Source organism: Polypterus senegalus, chromosome 12 (assembly GCF_016835505.1).
Source record: "Polypterus senegalus isolate Bchr_013 chromosome 12, ASM1683550v1, whole genome shotgun sequence".
NCBI lineage: Eukaryota > Metazoa > Chordata > Cladistia > Polypteriformes > Polypteridae > Polypterus > Polypterus senegalus.
This window is the reverse complement of record NC_053165.1, coordinates 61,896,794-61,914,727: the sequence shown is the minus strand read 5'-3', so window position 1 is coordinate 61,914,727 and position 17,934 is coordinate 61,896,794. Positions and strand designations below refer to the sequence as shown.

The following is a 17,934-nucleotide window of genomic DNA, read 5'->3' as shown; positions in this document are numbered from 1 at the left end:
TATGATCTTAAGTGCTGTTTTGCTCCCCACACCCTCTTTATTATGTAATGCAAAGATTCACAAATTCAGTCCTTATGTACCACTGTGGCCAGTGGTCCAGGTAGTCCAGTCTGCATGTATACATGAATACTGTGGGGTTATTTAAATTAAAAGAAAAAGAAATGATCTTTTGAAAGCAAACTATTTTTGATTGAGGTGGTGTGATGTTGTTTCAAAGGACAGTACTCTTGCCTTGGTTCCAAGATCTTAAGTTTGATTCCCAGCCTGTGCACTGACTGTGTGGAGATGGCATTTTACCCATGTCTGTGTAGGTTTTTGTGAGAATACTCTAGATTTTTTGATTGGTTGATTGGTGACTCTAATTTGTTCCATATGAGTGAGTGCAATCTATTATAGTCTGATGGTCTTCCTAGGGTTACTTTCTGCCTTGCTTCTTGTTCTGCCACTAGACTTTGGCTTCAGCAAACCTGAAATGGATTAAGTGGATTCAAAATTGTATATTTAGTAGCATTTGCATATGGCCTTAGTTGGCCATGTTTTAAAATTTCTAGTTGGTGAACCATTTTATTTAGTCTGTTGTTGATTCAGCTGACTGCTGTGGCTCAATGAGCACCCATAGTGATCATCAATTGTTGCTTCTGACACTGCTAACGTACTATATGATGTTGATGTTGTGGAGTGAGTTTCTTTGTAATTGAGTAGCTTGGGAACATCTACAATTTTAGCACTTCATTAACTTATCCTGTTAAATACTGTAGAATAATATAAACTAGCCATGACCTACAATATCGTGTACCATTTAATTCTCAAACAGCTGTGAGTGCAGTTTGCTTAAATATAACTTATAAATGCCATCATCACATATAACACATCAGCCTGGGGACAGTTGTAGCATGTGACATACTGCAGAATTTAAAAAAAATGTAATTTCCAGCATGGAAAAGAAAACACTGATAACCTTTTTCTAGCGACATGTTTCTTGTTTATAAGCACATACAAGTAGGACTTCCACTGTACTCTGATGCTTTAAACCTTTAATTGAAAGGTATATGTAAATAAAAGGATGCAAGTATAGGGTGTCAAATTTGTGTGCATACCTAAGGTCTGTTTTCACTTCTTTGTCTCTGCAGTGTCTGATTAGCATCCAGATTCACGACCTCCTGCGGAAATTCATCATTTACCTGAGCAGAGAAGATCTGTGCAGTGATATCTGCACTTGTCTTGAAGGAAGCCACACTCTCTGCCTATTAAGTATGGCCTCTCCCAGCACTTTCTCTTATAAACGGTTAAATTACCTTAACACAAAGCCTAGTTAACAACTATTAGATTCAACTTCTGTTTTAAATAATAAGAGGGAACAGTATACCCATAGCATCTTTAATTTTATAATGGAAATTAATTCATCCAGGATTTACACTGCAGCATAGTGCCTTATAGCTTCAGGAGCCATTATGAAGTTTGTACATTCTTCCCAGTCTCAGAAACATTTCCTCCCATGTGGGTTAGGTTGATTAGCAATTCTAAATTGGCTAAGCATGTGTGTATGTGCCTAAATATGCTCCATTGTAGACTGGCACCCAGCCTAAAGTTGGTTAATTGGTTCTGGCTCTCTTCAACCCTGAACTGGTTTAAATGGGCTCAGGAAATGGATGATTAGAAATTATCCCTTTGTAAACCTTTAAATCTTATGCTTTTACTTCATAGGTAATATTGTTCACCTTGGATTCCTGAATGGGAAAATCATGGAGGAAGAAGTAAACCTTTTTGTAAAAGCTCTGACAGACATGCTGTCCTACTGTCAAATATATGTTTCCCAGAAGAAGTCCAATCTAACCCACTGGCATGCTGTTCTAGGCTGGTTTTCTCAGAAGGTTGACTATAGGTAAATATTATTTATTAATCTACTTTAAAATTCAAAAATATCTAATATCAGAATAATAAGAATACCATATTGTATTTTTTTTGTTTGTGTAATAAATTGTTAAAGGCAATGTATAGAACTTGTCTAGATTTGTATCACATCTAATAGGAATCATAAATACAGTAACAGAAAGCTTTGCACCATCTGATAGTGGAACTATGGTATTTGTTTCAGTTTCCTATGATTTTAAATCAAGAAAAAACAAAAACACCTTTGAATAACATCACTAAAGCTAAGTCTTCATGATGTTGTCTGAACATAGTAATGGGTCGTGTTGAAATGTAACTTGATTTCGTTATCTATGATAAAAGATATTGCCTACAGCTTGAGCACATTCAGTGGAGTCCACACTTGACATGAAAGCACCTACATTGTTTACATCTTTTTAATATTTGTGATATTTAACTTTCCTGTCATTGTATGATTTTTCCACTCAGTTTTTTTATTTGTTCCCCATCTCAGGAAAATTAAAGAATATACAAGACTATGTTATGCTAAATATAACATCCATCCATCATCCAACCTGCTATATCCTAACTACAGGGTCACAGGGGTCTGCTGGATCCAATCCCATCCAACACAGGGCGCAAGGGGGGAAACAAACCCCAGGCAGGGCGCCAGCCCACCGCAGGGCGCGCACACACCCACACACCAAGCACTCACTAGGGACAATTTAGAATCGGCAATGCACCCAGCCCGTATGTCTTTGGACTGTGGGAAGAAACCGGAGTACCCGGAGGAAACCCACGCTGATCGTGCAAACTCCATGCAGGGAGGACCTGGGAAGCGAACCCGGGGTCTCCTAACTGCGAGGCAGCAGCGCTACCCACTGTGCCACCTGGTTCTCCAACAGTCCTGAGTTGGGGAGAATGAAAACATCAGTTTACGGTATAAAAATCTCTTAACATTCTCTAACAATGAACCAAGGTAAAAGAAGATAAAAACAAAATGCTGAACGCACACTAAGGAGAAGCGGTCAGATCATCTGCTGGCTTGCTGCTGCTGGCGAGCTACGTGTTCTGCTTGTCGCTTGTTGTTGTTTTAAGAGCTGGGAACACATGAAACATGTCTGCCAAAAGCATTCCAACAACTGCTAGGTCAGATGTCCGTGAACTTGTTTTAAATGTCTCACTGCCTTGTCTCGCGTGACGTTAAAAGTGTCTTTCATGGGACGTCAAATTGTCTTCCGAGAAGATCACGTCTCGTCTCCCTAGTCTCCCTTCCAAGATTTTTTTTATAATAGAGAGATATGCATATGCTTGTATTTACTGAAGGTTTTTCTACCTCTGTTTACAGTTTAAGAGAATCTATGCCATTGGTAGCAAAACAGCTCCAGTACCTTTGGGGTGTTCCAATCATCCGGATCCTTTTTAGTGATGTTCTGAGCAAGAAGTTGGAGAGCCAGGAACCAGCACAGTCATCAGCTCATTCTTCATCCTCACCAAACAACCTACCTGTGAAGAGTAAGTGCTCCTGTGGACACATGCATTATTCTGCCATAGCTGTTACATAATCATGTATAAAGTGCTTAGCCTGCTTCTTAGCTGTTTTTTGTTTGCTAACAATGTTCTGAAGTTTTCAGAAGTGCTGCATGTAGCAGTTTTTGGCGTTGCATTTTATTTCACGTAAAATGCACACAACACTGTCAATCATTGCAAATCTCTAGTGGCCTCCAGAAATGCTAATTTGTATAAAAATGTTGCCTTTTGTACTTTTTAAATTCATGCTGTTTGCATTAGCAATATAGCCCTCGTAAATTTAGAATAATGTGTTGTCTTTATGAATGACACTCTGGACTTGGTGGAGGGAAACACCATCTGCTCCAGAAGAAAGGAAGGAACAGCTTAGTTTGTCTTTCAAACATTTCCATGGTTGAGTAAAGTCTACAAAAAAGAAAAAATATGGTTGCATAGAGTTTATTCGTTAATAAATATAAATGAATGAGTTTGTATGCATGAATAAACCTGCAATAGTAATTTACACATAGTGCAAAATTATGCATTAATTGCACTTATTACAAAGAGCCATGAGGTGAATTAATTCATTTTATGATCTTGATTCGTGGCGCCAATCTCTCTCTCTCTCTCTCTTTCTTTCTCTCTCTCTCTTTATATATATATATCTATCATAGTTCGCTTGCAGGAGTGATTTATTTGTGTGAATCTGAGACAGAGGCTGTGGGCCGAGGGGAGGGGGAAGAGTGATGTCAGGGGTGGGGAGCCAGGCAAGGCCCTCCTCACTGTCCTGTTTCACTACTATGCAGGCAGAGCCGTAGGGGACGGCTAGTTGTTAATATGTGTAAAAGATGTGTTGTGCTCAAATACTACAACCTTGTCAAGATCATCTGTTCTAATATATTTTCATAAAATACTGTGCACTCTCCAACAACAGTTTTTTTTCTACCATACCAGCGAAGCAATCTGTCTTCAATAAAAATGGTCAATTGATATAAGTAAAGTAGACTTGGTTATTTTTATTTTGAGTTTTATAGTTGTTTTGTTTACTTAAATTATATATTAATATATTGCAAACACTGTTTAATTTGTTTAGGTTATTAAATACATTTCTTCACTTACATTAATTTCCTTAAGACAGGCATTATAGGTTCCTTGGCAACTAAATTGGCCTAGTGTGAGAGTGGGCCCTGGATGGACTTGCTCCCCATCCAGAGTTTATTTCTGCCTTGCACCCAGGTTAGGTTCTGGCTGTTGTACTTCTGCCAGGATTCCCTTCAAAGCTGGGGTTCAAATACTAATTCCATGATTAATTGTGATTCCTTTTTTATGTTAATATTGTTTTGGTTTATGTTTTGAAATTTTCTTTGCTTTTTATATATCCACATTCATGTCTTTATTGTGTGCCTTATGTTTTATGAGTGGTCCCCAAAGAGTTGGGGCCACCTGCCAATCACTGCCAGGGACTGCTCTCAGCACTATAAAAGGCAGGGGCAGCCTACAGATCCTTGCAGTTCATTCAAATGCACTAGGGACTGGTGAGTTCTTGGATGTTTGATTATTTCTTGTAATTTTGTATATTATTTGATTTTTGACCCTTGTTCTGTATTTTCAACTATTCCTTGGATTTGTGATTTGGATTTGTTCACCTTGGATTGCCTTTTCACAGAATTTCTTGTTGTTACAGAGCATTATGTGAAGCATAAATCTTTTTGCCTTTGTAACTACTCAGACTTGATGGATTTCCATTTTAGGTGACATTTTTAGAAGTTTTCAGAACTTTGTGGTTTAGGAACTCTCGAATTCATAACACTGCACATCTGACCTTTGTTTAAATTAAATTCAGTATGAAATGTTTATTTATGTTGATAATTCAGGTTATGTTAAACATATAAGACATTTATGCCTGACACTGATTGTATGTATTATTTATGTGTCTATCTAGCTATCTGTTTTATAGTGCCTTTCAATACCTATCATATGTGTGTTTATCTTCAAGATCTTTTCAAGCGGGCATTTCAGAAATCTGCATCGGTTCGAAATATCCTAAAACCAATTGGAGGGAAGAAAGTGGATTCTGTGGAAGTGCAGAAGGTGTGCAGTATCTGTGTGCTGTATCAGACAGCACTAACTACTCTTACACAGATTAAGCTACAAATTCTTACAGGTTAGTCTTTTCATATGGAGCACATCCTAGCTTTAATTCATTGTTTGCTTTGTTACCCTCATTTCTAGGCAGGTGAGTTCAATGCTGCCAGGATTGTTTTTGGCCTGAGGAACCTTGTATTTTATTAAATGGGATAAGAAAAATGATTATTTGATGAAGGCTGTGACTTTATAACCAAACGTTGGTTCTCTCTCCTTTCACTCTAGCTTATTTTTTCATAATTAATGGTTGTCACATCCTTTATGGTTGCATTTTTGCGTCGGGAAAGAGAAGTTTCTACGTTCCATGATTACCTTTCCGAGCTACAGTTCAGACAGAAGCAGACTCTGGTGTAACCTACTGCCACTATTAATATTAAAAAAATAATTTCTCCTTTTTATTTTCAATTAAATTTGCTTAATTCAGATTTTGCTTTGACATTGTCACCTTTCATCCAAGTACAGAATGACTTAATAATGTATCACACATTTAATAGTACAACACACAACATATAGATTATGTTGTGAGATCCACAGAAATGTAAGAGGAAATTTCCATATGAAGGTTAAGAATGTGACTAATAGAACTTATTTGTGCAAAATATACATTAAAAAATCTTTCTGTATTCTTGTTACGATTGTTTTATGCATTATTGACATTTAATTGTAGCAACTAAACTTTATTTTATATAGCATATGTTTTATTTATTACAGAACAGGAGCAAATGTGTCCGACAAGTACGGCATGTTTAAGCTTTTTTGATTATTTTGCCAAAGGTGCCTTACAAGTACGTTTTAAATGTTCCTGTATTTCTATAGTCTAAGCACTGGCATGTCAGGTGTGTAACTCGACTTTAAACTGCAGCAGTTGAGGTTAATAGTGTAACTCTGTTGTCAGTCAGAAGCAACTCAGCCCATTCTAGCAATGGGCATTTTCAGGTAGTCATTGTTTACTTCATAAAGTGCATTACACAAGGATATCCTTTGCAGTATACTTTGAAGGCAAACTAGATAAGAAGGTAGTAGATGCAGGTAGATCCATATCCCCAAAATATAGATAGATATATAAGCCACCCTTTGTTTTTTGCACAGACCAAAATTCTTAACTTGCTTTTTGTCTGTCTCTCCATTTGCGCTAGGGTTGACATATTTGGATGACCTGCTGCCTAAGCTTTGGGCCTTTATCTGTGAATTAGGACCCCAGGGAGGCCTGAAGCTCTTCTTAGAATGCCTGAATAATGACAATGAAGAGTCTAAGAGGCTCCTAGCCATGCTCATGCTCTTCTGTGACTGTTCTCGGCACCTGATCACGTGAGTTAATCACGCTGTGATGTGCTGGCTCTTGCAGTAGATTAAAGAACAGACAGCTGGAGTTTTCTTGTAAAAATATGTAAGGTGTGTCATTCTGGAGCAATTTCTGTTGGTTTTGCAATAGTTGGCCATTGGATCTAATTGCATTTTTCTCAAGATGTGAAATATGTTGAGGCCATATCTGAATAATAATATTAATGGACATACAGTATATTGTTAGGATCCATTTATGCTGATCAATTTGAAATTGCTTATTTTACTGTTTGTTAATACTAATCTCTAATTTTATGTGTGTACATAATGTAATTTTTTAAGTTTATAATTTGTTGCAGATCTTAGACCCTGCAATAATTGGAGAGTAATATACAAAATTGAACTGAACTGTATGTTAATTTATATAGATTAAGTCGGGGGTAGATGATTTTGGCAGGTATTATTAATAAGTGAGATGACTCCAAAACAGTTTGTCAGCTTATTTAAATAGATGTAGGGTTATTTGGGTGCTATTAAAAATTTATATACTTTGTGAAGGAAACCTGAGCATCACAAGCCCAAACCCCAACATGAACACACAAGCACAGTCCTGTGTTCAAATAAAGGTTGGTTTATTACACCAAACTCCTTTATAAATTACAAAAAAGCACAACACACAGGTTTTTTCTCTCCTTAATCTAATTTCTCTCACCACCGCACTGCCCCTCCTCCAGTCAAGTGTTGCCTCTCTACCTCCCAGCTCCAACTTGCTTGGATAATGGAGTGCGGTCCCTTTTATTACAGACCCGGGAGTACTTCCAGTGCCATGGCAGTTGCCTGATCGAAGCATTTCTGGGTCACACGGAAGTCCATCACAGTAGGGAGCTTGTCTTATGGTACCCCGTGACCCCAGCAGGACTGTCCTGCCGGACTACATTTCCCACCATGCTCTGCTGACTTTCCACTGAGCATCGATAACCAGGGCTGCTGCCATCTAAGTGTGCTGGGGGAATGAAAACCCCCCAGCGATATCATTTCTTTTTAATGAGCTGTCCGTCCACCCTTTCTGGTCCTTCATTCCAGGTCTGCTCCCTCTCCTGGTTGGGATGCCCGCCCATCCCAGCCCATGTGGCATCTACAACTTTAAATCAGTGCCATTGTTTATAACGGAGATAAAACCAGCTTTCTACTAAATATTTTTATTTGTTTCATAGCTATTGGAGAAGGCATATTGAAATTATTCCTAATAGTCTGTTGAATGTTTTAGCCCAAGAAAAAGAAATACAACTTCAGATGTCTATTAACCAATTCCTAATCCAAGTCTAAGATCTGTGGAAGTCATGGGTAACCTTTCTAAAATAAGAAATATTTGCTGATAAAGTGATCCAAAATCTGTAAGGATTTTATTCAAAACTGTCAATACTCATAGTATTCAGAAAAAAGAAATTATAATATATTTCCAAGAAGACGTGTTATCATTATTAAAAGATCTCACAACTGCAAGTGATGCTTCAGTTACATTGGCACAGCCGCAAAAGTTGCAGCTTTAAATGTCCTTTCTGTTGATTCATCTAATGACTTCTTTCCTTTCTTGATTAAATTTAAATTCTGAACTGTCTTACTCATCACCAGTCTGCCTCCACAATAGACAGACCTAGGGAAAGAGCTTGTGCTAAAAAAGTGTTTGCTGAAAGTTGTATAATTAAAGGAAAGAGTCTAATAACACAACACTGCATAAACCAATCCAAGAAGTGTGTACAGTTCAACACAGTGTATTTTTTATTCTGACTGGCAGGGGCACTTGCACTAGAGTTGTGTGCAATTATATTTCTCTGAAAGGAACAGTCTTATTGAACCATTAGTAATGCAGGTATTTTTATATTTTGTGAGCAGTTTTGTTAGTAGCAGCCCTTTTGCATATTACTGTTAATGGCTGGATTATTTAAATAGCTTTACAATTAAACCTAAACTTTGCTGTAGGTCAGTGAGAGTAAAGGTTAAGTAAACTAGCAATTCAGTTTATTCAGTTACATCTCCACTGCATTATTATGGTTTCCAACTGGTGCTTTTTGTTAACCTTTAAAAAGTTTTTTTTTCAGAAACAAGTTTAAGTGAATGCATCCATTATCATATTTCACGATTTGGTTAACAATTGATGCACAGTGTTTTGTTATGTGAGGATGTGGTTTCACAAAATGTGCTCGGCAGAACACGGACTAACTAAATCGCATTGATTTGTATTATTAGTAAGGAAAAAATATTTGAAAATGACTGGTACAGTGACAGAGCATAGAAGTTATAGTTAATATTCATAATTACTCTTGTAATTGTCTAACTTCTTTTTAAACTAATTATTGAAAGACTATTTCTAAGAAAAACATTTTTCAGGTGTTTTAGTTGCTATTAGTTACATTTATTTCAAATTATCTTCTTTTAAAAGTATTCTGGATGAGATTGAACTGTATGAAGAGCAGATTTCTTTTAAAATGGAGGAACTGGTGACCATCTCCTCTTTTCTGAACAGCTTTGTATACAAAATGATCTGGGATGGCATTTTGGGTAAGTACAATGAAATATAAACCTGGATCACCTTGACAAGAAGGAAGTGTTTTGTCAGCAGAGGCCTTTGGCTTTTTTATATTATGTATACATATTTATTGGGAGCCTAAGACAGTTGTGTTTTATTTAAGTATTTACAATGTGTTTTAAAGATTATAGAGCGACAAATATGAAATAAAACTCTTCTCAGAATTGTGCTCCCTAATATGTTGTGAAGAATCATGTTTCATCATTATTATTTTTTTCTTTTCGTTTTCATTGTGATTGCTCGGTGCTGTCACTGTTATTTTCCTACCTCAGTCAGTAGCACTAAATAATAAACCCACTTTTTTCTTTGTTTATTTTCTTATTTTAAGTGAGTTCCAAGGTCTATCCTGAGCAAGCAGCTTTGGAGACCTTGTTATGCTGCTTTAATATATTTTGCTGTTAATGACAGGGACAGAATTTACAACATTAAATTTAACAAGTTACAGTGAGTCATTGTCTTGTGATAGAATTTACAATTTTACATTTTTATTTTGCATTTCTATTAGCAAAAAAATGCAGAAAATCATTTTGAAATCCTTATTTCTGGAATTGCTGGCCTTGCACATGCTGGAATCCTGCTTCAAATGACCTATTACTCACAGTGAACTTTTACTCACAGAGACCGCCAAAGGAGAGAAGCTAGAACTCTTCCATTCTGTCCATGGGTGGCTGATGGTGCTTTATGAGAGGGACTGTCGACGAAGATTTGCTCCTGAGGAACACTGGCTGCGCAAGTGGGTTTTTTTAAGGAAGTTTAAGATTAAGGAATATTGTAGGAGTGGCCACAATAATCATATAAGGAAATAAAGTACTGTCCTTAAAATTGGGAATGGAAAGATGTCCATTAGGATCTATTTGTGAGGTTCAGCAGGGAGCAAATTTTGGGCAGTGGCTTACTGGCAGAGAGGATAGGTGGGAAATATGTCAGATGTGAGTTTTCAGTGTTAACACTTTTATTATGAGGATCACAGTTTACAAAACAACACCCATAAGCATGATTTGTTTTGTTCCATTGTTAGACAGTACTCCATTTTTGTGTGCTTATTGGTTATAAGATCTTCTTGGGTGTTTTTACCATGCTGTTATGTATGTGTATATATGTGTGTGTGTATATATATATATATATATATATATATATATATATATATATATATATATATATATATATATACTGTGTATATATAATATATAATATATAATTATCTCTGAGTGAGTTTGGAAGTTTGGGAGTATTGGTGGGCATAACACCACAGGATACATCATATCTAGATAACCTTTTGGATTTAGTTATGAAGATCATTTAACTTACTTGTTACAACTTAAAGCATCAGGAGAACTGAGGTGCTGATGCACTCATTCTCTTTTGCTTCTGCTCAAGCCACTGGGAAGCAGAAATCATTTGCTGATACAGAGGTATCCATTCATGCCTTGCTGAACTTGCCAATGGAGGATTCAGTCCTGTGCAAGCAAAAGCATTCAGTGACAGCGATTTCCTACCCATGCTTGAAGTCTGCTGGTGCTTGATTAACTTGTGTTGGGGTTCTGTTAGCTGTCAGTAGTGGCTATTGGAGCTGAGAAAGAGGAAAATATACAAATTGGTGTAACTGCTGTAAAGGTAAAATTGAAATTGTAAACTAATTTATAAGCTGCACAGAATGTTTTTTTTTTCTCATTTTAAGAAAGACGTTTGTGCTATTTATTGAAGATTTTGTAATTTTAAAACACTGTACAGCATGATCTGCTCAAAATATCTCAACAAATTTTAACACAATTCATGTACTGTGGGGGGTCCCCAAGTTGTTTCATATGGACAGACAGACATGGCTATCAAAACTGTTGCTTTGTGATTATACTGTACTGTAGGTGAACACATCTATTACTCTCTGTTTATAATACCTTATATTTTCTTACATTACATTCTTTATATTACATATATCTGCTCAAATTTGAATTCTGCCCAGGTCCATCTGTAATCAAATGACTTAAATAGTTCATTAGTTAAATTTTTATCCAGATCAGTTATTTAAATTAATTAATATTTAAAGACCATTAACCCTGGACACCCCAAATTTAACAGTGCCTGACTCAAGAAAACATAGCTCTCTCTAGTAGGGAGATACTGCTATCTGTATTTGAACCTATTTTTATAACCATCTCCACGCTACATCTTAACTGCTTCTTTTAGTTTGATCACTGGCATCTCATGTTGCATCTTAGTTGTACTTGCTCTGTTTTTTATTTAATAATTAATGTACCTATGGTAATCATTAAGCATATTGGTCTATAGTAATTAGAATTGGGCAGATCCCTTTTTTTCATTCAATGGAACAAAAATGGCAAGCTTCATATTATAAAGAATTTTACCAGTGTGCAGACATTTCTGAAAAATAAGCAGTAAGGTTTTATATATGCACTCACTAACTTCCTTGAGAATGCTAGGATGAATATTATTTGGTCTTGGCGATTTGCTTGAATTCAGCCTTAATCTTAGTAACATTTCTCTCTCTCTTATCTTTAAATCCCTTAGTATATCATTAATAGTCTCTCTAGCTAATGAGAAGTTGTTGACCTTTTAACAGTTGAAAGTGTCAAAAAAAATCTTCTTTGGGGTTTCCATATAATTCATTTCACCATTATACCTCACATCTTTCTTCTCTGTTTTTTATTAGTAAAATATGTATTGAAGGAACCTCTTTAAACTGTCTTTTACATTTTCCACAAAATGCCCCTCTAACTGCCCTTAGGTTTCCTTCTTAACTTCTTAATTGTTGCTCTCATGTGCTCATAAGCTCCATAGTTACCACTGGAGTTAACTTTCTTTCACAGGTTCTACAGCTTTTCATTTTGTAGTTTTTTTTCTTAGCATTATGTTAATCTATTTTAGATATCTCTTAAATCTCCTAATGTTTTAAAAATTTGGGGATGAACTTGTTTTTCATTATATGTAATATAATTGTAAATCTGCCCCAGTGTTCCACACTTTTAAAGTTTGTCCCAGTTTGTCTTCTTTAATCTTTGAAAATATACTCAAAGTTTGCCTTACTAAAATTAAATTTAGTAGTATTTAGTTTTTTTATAAATACACTCTAGGTGTCTAGTCATGCCATTAAGTGGATCATTTCCACTATTTTTTCCTTATACATAATTATTTTTTTCTCTAATTATGATGCATTTAATGTTTAAATGTCTTCAATGTAGGGACCTCAAACCCAGCATTCTGTTCCAGGAGTTGGACAAAGGAAAGAAGCGAGCGCATCAGCTGCTACAGTACATCCCCCATGTCATTCCCCATAAAAACGTAAGCACATGTTGAAATAAGTGTATGTTTCATTTCTTCATTTGTTTTATAGTTTGCCTTACAATTATTCCATTACTGATCAATCAGATATACAGTGCATTTAAAAATGTCGGTCATGGATTTAAAGTTATTTCAATGGTTAGTAGAAACCTAATTTAATTAATTAATGACAGATTTTAAAATTAATAATAGCTCAAAAAAATTTTTTAACATTAGGTTCGGTTTTTATAATTTAAAGCAAAAAAAAATTATTTTCCATCACGTTTTAGTAGGTGAGTCACGGTACTTCCTGCTGAGAAAGAAAGCATGATGTCCTAGCATTGCAATATAAAATACTATAACGGATTATTCATTAAGCACTGAAATCCAATCAGAAATTATTCCTAATAGAGGAGTCAGCATGTTAGGGACCATTGTGGATCTACAGCAATCTGAAAATTAAGCAAACTATATTACTCTAATATGATTTTTTGTAGTATACTCCCAGAACATGTGGCTGAAAAAGGGAAGTGCTTAATAGCAGAATCTTAACCTGGGTATTGTATATGATGGAAAATCTAGGGATAAGTTGAGGTACATATAATCAATGTATTATTTTAAATTGTGTTTAGTACAAATTGATTAGGCTCATATTTTATTGATAGCTAATTTTTTAATTATTTTTTTTTAATTCAAATTGAAAGGCCCCTTCCCCAGTGCTGATTCCAGCTTTCTACTATATGGATGCACTCTTTTGAAGAAACTAAAAGTCTGGAGATACTGTTTATGTCTCCATATAAGATGCTGTAGAAAGGTTAGGAAAACTGGGCAGGTTTCTTTTAACAAAATCTCTAACATGCTTGTAGTTAAAGACATGTTTTGAGGAGAGGTTATATTTGGAGTTCAGTTGTTCAAGGAGTGCAGAAATATACATTGGAAATACAGAGATCTCTTAAAAATCTTAATAATATCAAGCAACTTTCACATTTTGTAAATTTTGAGGTTTAAGGATTGTTGGAGTGTATGATGGTTTTATAAGGGGCGCAGTGGAGAGTGAGAGCTCAGCCTTAAGGCTTCTCCTGCATGTTCTAAGAAGGGCTTAGAACAAAACAATTTGCACTGCTAGTAGACATAAGGGTTATATACTTTACAGAAATTAAATTAGTTAGACCACTTAACTTTATACTAATTTAGAATTAGGATTTTGGGGGAGAATTGTATAATACTGACTCACAATAAACATCTTTTTTGGCATTGTACTCCACATTTGACATATTATGAAATTTGTGAAATTGCTTTCACATTTGTGTATGAAATTCTGCTGTAACATAACTCATTACAAAGCATTACAGTCAAGCTGATGTGTTGTACATGGCTAGCATTATAGCCTAGATGTTGAGAAACTATGAAGTTGCTTTTTCGTCTGATTGTGTAATCCAAAAAAGTCACTTAACTAGTAAGTACCCTACGAAACACTATAGACAGTTATAACATTATGTTTTCTGAGTCATTTTGTATTGGCATACAATAATAGCAAAATATGGCATCAAAGGGTCTAAAACATAAAATTCACCTTCTTATTTTTGATGTTCTGAAGGTAGGATACTTTTCCTAGACTATACTTAACAACATGTAGTATATATGTCTTCTTAATATGGAATAATCATTTTTAAATGAGTACAACATTTACATGTAGAGTGTGAAAATAAGAATTGTCAAGTAAAGGTTTGCTAGATCTAATTACCTTGTTGTCCTTTGTTTTTTAGAGAGTCTTACTTTTCCGTAACAACGTCACAAAGGAGAAGGAATCCTTGGGACTAGTGGAAACAAGCTCAGCCTCTCCTAGCGTTACACACATTACAATTCGACGCTCCCGCATGCTGGAGGTATTAAACGTGGCTGTCCTCTTGTGCAGTCTGCAATTCTTTTCTATACTATATCAACCATAATAAGAGTACACTACTTATTTAGGCCCTTTACAGCATTTCACTGAAATTATAAGAGGGACTAAATTTTCCTATGTTACCTTTTTGATTTAATTTATAGATTCCTTATATTTGGGCTGGACAGTGGCATAGTGATCTGTGCTGCTGCTGCATGGATTCAGTGTTGTGGGTTCAAGTCCCACTCATAGTCATTGCCCTTGCTGAGTATGCATGCTTTCCGCATGTATAATATAAATGGATTTCTTCTGGGTACTCCAGTATCCCTCCGATATCCTTAAAGACATCTATCCATCCATTATCCAACCCACTATATTCTAAATGCAGGGTCATGGGGGTCTGCTGGAGCCAGTCCCAGCCAACACAGGGAGCAAGGCAGGAACTAACCCCAGGCATGGTGTCAGCTCATCGCAGTGTACCAAAACAACCCATTTGCAAGTTTGAATCTGGGAGTGAGCGTGAGTGGGTCATGTGATGGACTGGTGTTCCTGTCCAAAGCTGGTCCTGCTTTCATTCTGATTTTCAAGTGGATACCTGAAGTGGATTAAGTGAATCTGAGAGTGTTATGTAATGTTATGATTCCTTATTGTTTATGCAATTCTTGAGTCTTAAAAATGCATTACTATTCCTAACCTTTTCCCAGGCTTATGTTTTTTCTAGTTAATTAAAAGATTTAGCCTGCTTTCAGATATTCAGTTGTGTTAAATTCAGTATGGTAGGTAGTGTTTGTAAGAGTAACTATAGCCGGATAAACCCAGGGGATCTAGAGCTGAAGCTTTGAACAAGCTTTAAAAACTCAAGTTGCATTGTGTCTGTGCTGCAGGCTAATTCAACACACAGGACCATCTCCATGTATGCCTAAGAAAATTGTACATCTTGTCATTTTACTGGAATGTTGTACAGACTCCTGTTTTCTACTATTCACTGTGAGCGCCTTGTAATACTCAAAATTAAAATTTAACGTATTAATGTTTTTCATTTTGTCCGTACCTGTTTGTGTTTACAATCTGCTATTAATCTCCCACTGATGCACTATTTATAAATGCCATAATCTGGAAGATCAAATTCAGTTTTCATTGCATGCCAGTTGGTTTCATTTTCAATTCTTAGCATTATCATTTTGCTTATTTCTGGTTAGTGCTGTCTGTCCCTGTAAGTTTATGGCTATCATCTAGGTTTATCCAGTTATGTTAGGTACCACACCAAAATTTGATTTGTCCACTCTGTGCCTTTCTAAGGAATGCTTAGATGAGATCAACTCAAATCACCTTCTGCCACTTTGATTCTCATTCTTCTTTTACTTCCTCTTTTCCACCTCTACAGATGGATACTGGCACATGTACTGCTAATTTAGCCACTGGCTTCTGAGCTATTGGTGCCATGTTTCCAAGGCCAAATGGTCTTCCTAAACTCTTTTGGCTACAAAGAAACACTGAGTCATTATATTACTCAAGATAATGCCTTACTTAACAAATTGCACTAATAGAACAGATTCAAAACAATGCAGCTAAATGTGATTTTTGTTTCTCCTTCAGCTTTTGAATATATTTGGTTAACACTTTAGTTTCAGTACTGCAAAAATCCATCTATTATAAGTTTACTTTTATGTAACAAGACCTTAACATACACTTTTTTGCATCTTCATAACACTTACAAAGCATTAGTAAAGTGTTTATTCATCTTTGTAAATGTGACCTACTAATAAAACATTTTGGAGTGGTTTGAGGAGACTTAACTAAGACACATTTCTCTTGATATTACATATTTAGTATAAGACTTCTGAATTCTTCATATTAATGAGTAATTTTACCATCAGGTCATTATGCTACACTGCGCAGAGATGAATGACTTATCTACTCATATTTTTTTAAATGTTATGATGACCAAAAGAAGCCTTTGTTTAAGTCTTGCTGAATAAGAGTAAATTAGCAATAGATACATTTTTGCAGTACCTAAATTAAAGTTTTACCGAAATTTAGTAAATTTTAAATTTATTTTTTAAGTTTTAAGTTTATCTTGCCATCACTTAGAATTGAAATGAGATGTTAACAGTGAAATTACATGCTATTTTTCAAAATGTTGCAGCATGGGAATGGGAGAAAAGTAATACTTGCACACCTTGAAACGGGCAAGGAAGAAAAAAAACAAATAAAATAAACACACACAGTAGTTGAAATACAAGTGTACTATGTTGGTAGTACTCTGAAACTGAACTTCTGGAAATAGTGTCTCTTTTTCTTTTTCCCCAGGATGGTTATGAACAACTACGAAAACTTCAAGCCAAAGCTATAAAGGGGGTGATCAGAGTGAAGTTTGTTAATGACCTTGGGGTAGACGAGGCTGGGATTGATCAAGATGGTGTCTTTAAAGAGTTTTTAGAAGAGATCATTAAGAAAGTCTTTAATCCAGCTCTCAATCTCTTCAAGGTAAAGCTTTCCAAACTTTAGAGCAATTTTAGAAATTATTTGAGTTTTATAACTCTGAGCCATTGATGCTGAAAAACATTATAGCAGCAACCATTCTCAGTTTACTAAAGTTTTTTGTTTCTTGTAGACAACAAGCGGGGATGAGAGACTGTATCCTTCTCCTACCTCCAACATCCAGGAGAATCACCTGCAACTTTTTGAATTTGTGGGAAAAATGCTGGGTAAAGCCATTTATGAGGTATGCTGATTAGTTACTACTAATTGAGGTTGGGGGATTTTTTTTAAAAGGATTATGTATACATTATCCGAAACTTTCAGTATGTGAAGCATTGAAATGAAGACACACCAGAAAGTTGCTAAAAAGTGGCCACTGCTGGGTAAAAGTGAAAAGGCAGAATATTGTATTGGCACCAGTGGCAAAAGTGGAAGACGTATGTAATGTATGTAATTTTGGGGCGGTGGGGGGCTTGGGGGCAAGCATTAAAGATCAAAGAGCTGCTTTATTTCAAAGTGTATTTCTTGTTTTGTTTTCTAGGGAATTGTGGTAGATGTGCCTTTTGCCTCCTTCTTTTTGAGCCAAGTCCTAGGGCATCATCACAGTACCTTCTACAGCTCAATAGATGAGCTTCCATCACTGGACTCTGAATTCTATAAAAATTTGACTTCAATCAAGGCATGTTTTTGTGAAAATTATACTTTTCTGTTTATCAAAACAAACCAAACAGACATTTGTTAATATTCTGATTTGTAGTGTGAAAATACATTCGTGTATGTTGTCCCTATGAATTTCCCTTAAGGGTTAAGTATTAATCTGATATTAATTGTAAGTCATCTTTGCTTGATCCTTCTGGTTAAAGAACACGATTTTATACTAGAAACGGACAGTAATTAAGACAGG

The 17,934-nt window shown here is 35.7% G+C and overlaps 1 protein-coding gene across 2 annotated transcripts in view; it reads left to right on the top strand.

Moving 5' to 3' along the window:
• ube3b (ubiquitin protein ligase E3B) overlaps positions 1-17,934 on the top strand; it is a 39,731-nt gene that overhangs the window by 6,904 nt on the left and 14,893 nt on the right. For both annotated transcript variants that reach the window (XM_039771808.1, XM_039771806.1), the window contains exons 11-22: positions 1,131-1,251; positions 1,705-1,882; positions 3,218-3,384; positions 5,375-5,542; positions 6,660-6,831; positions 9,245-9,363; positions 10,010-10,124; positions 12,589-12,688; positions 14,434-14,553; positions 16,860-17,036; positions 17,164-17,274; positions 17,572-17,709. In XM_039771808.1, coding sequence (XP_039627742.1) covers positions 1,131-1,251; positions 1,705-1,882; positions 3,218-3,384; positions 5,375-5,542; positions 6,660-6,831; positions 9,245-9,363; positions 10,010-10,124; positions 12,589-12,688; positions 14,434-14,553; positions 16,860-17,036; positions 17,164-17,274; positions 17,572-17,709 — 1,686 coding nt within the window. The remainder of the gene's footprint in view (positions 1-1,130; positions 1,252-1,704; positions 1,883-3,217; positions 3,385-5,374; positions 5,543-6,659; positions 6,832-9,244; positions 9,364-10,009; positions 10,125-12,588; positions 12,689-14,433; positions 14,554-16,859; positions 17,037-17,163; positions 17,275-17,571; positions 17,710-17,934) is intronic.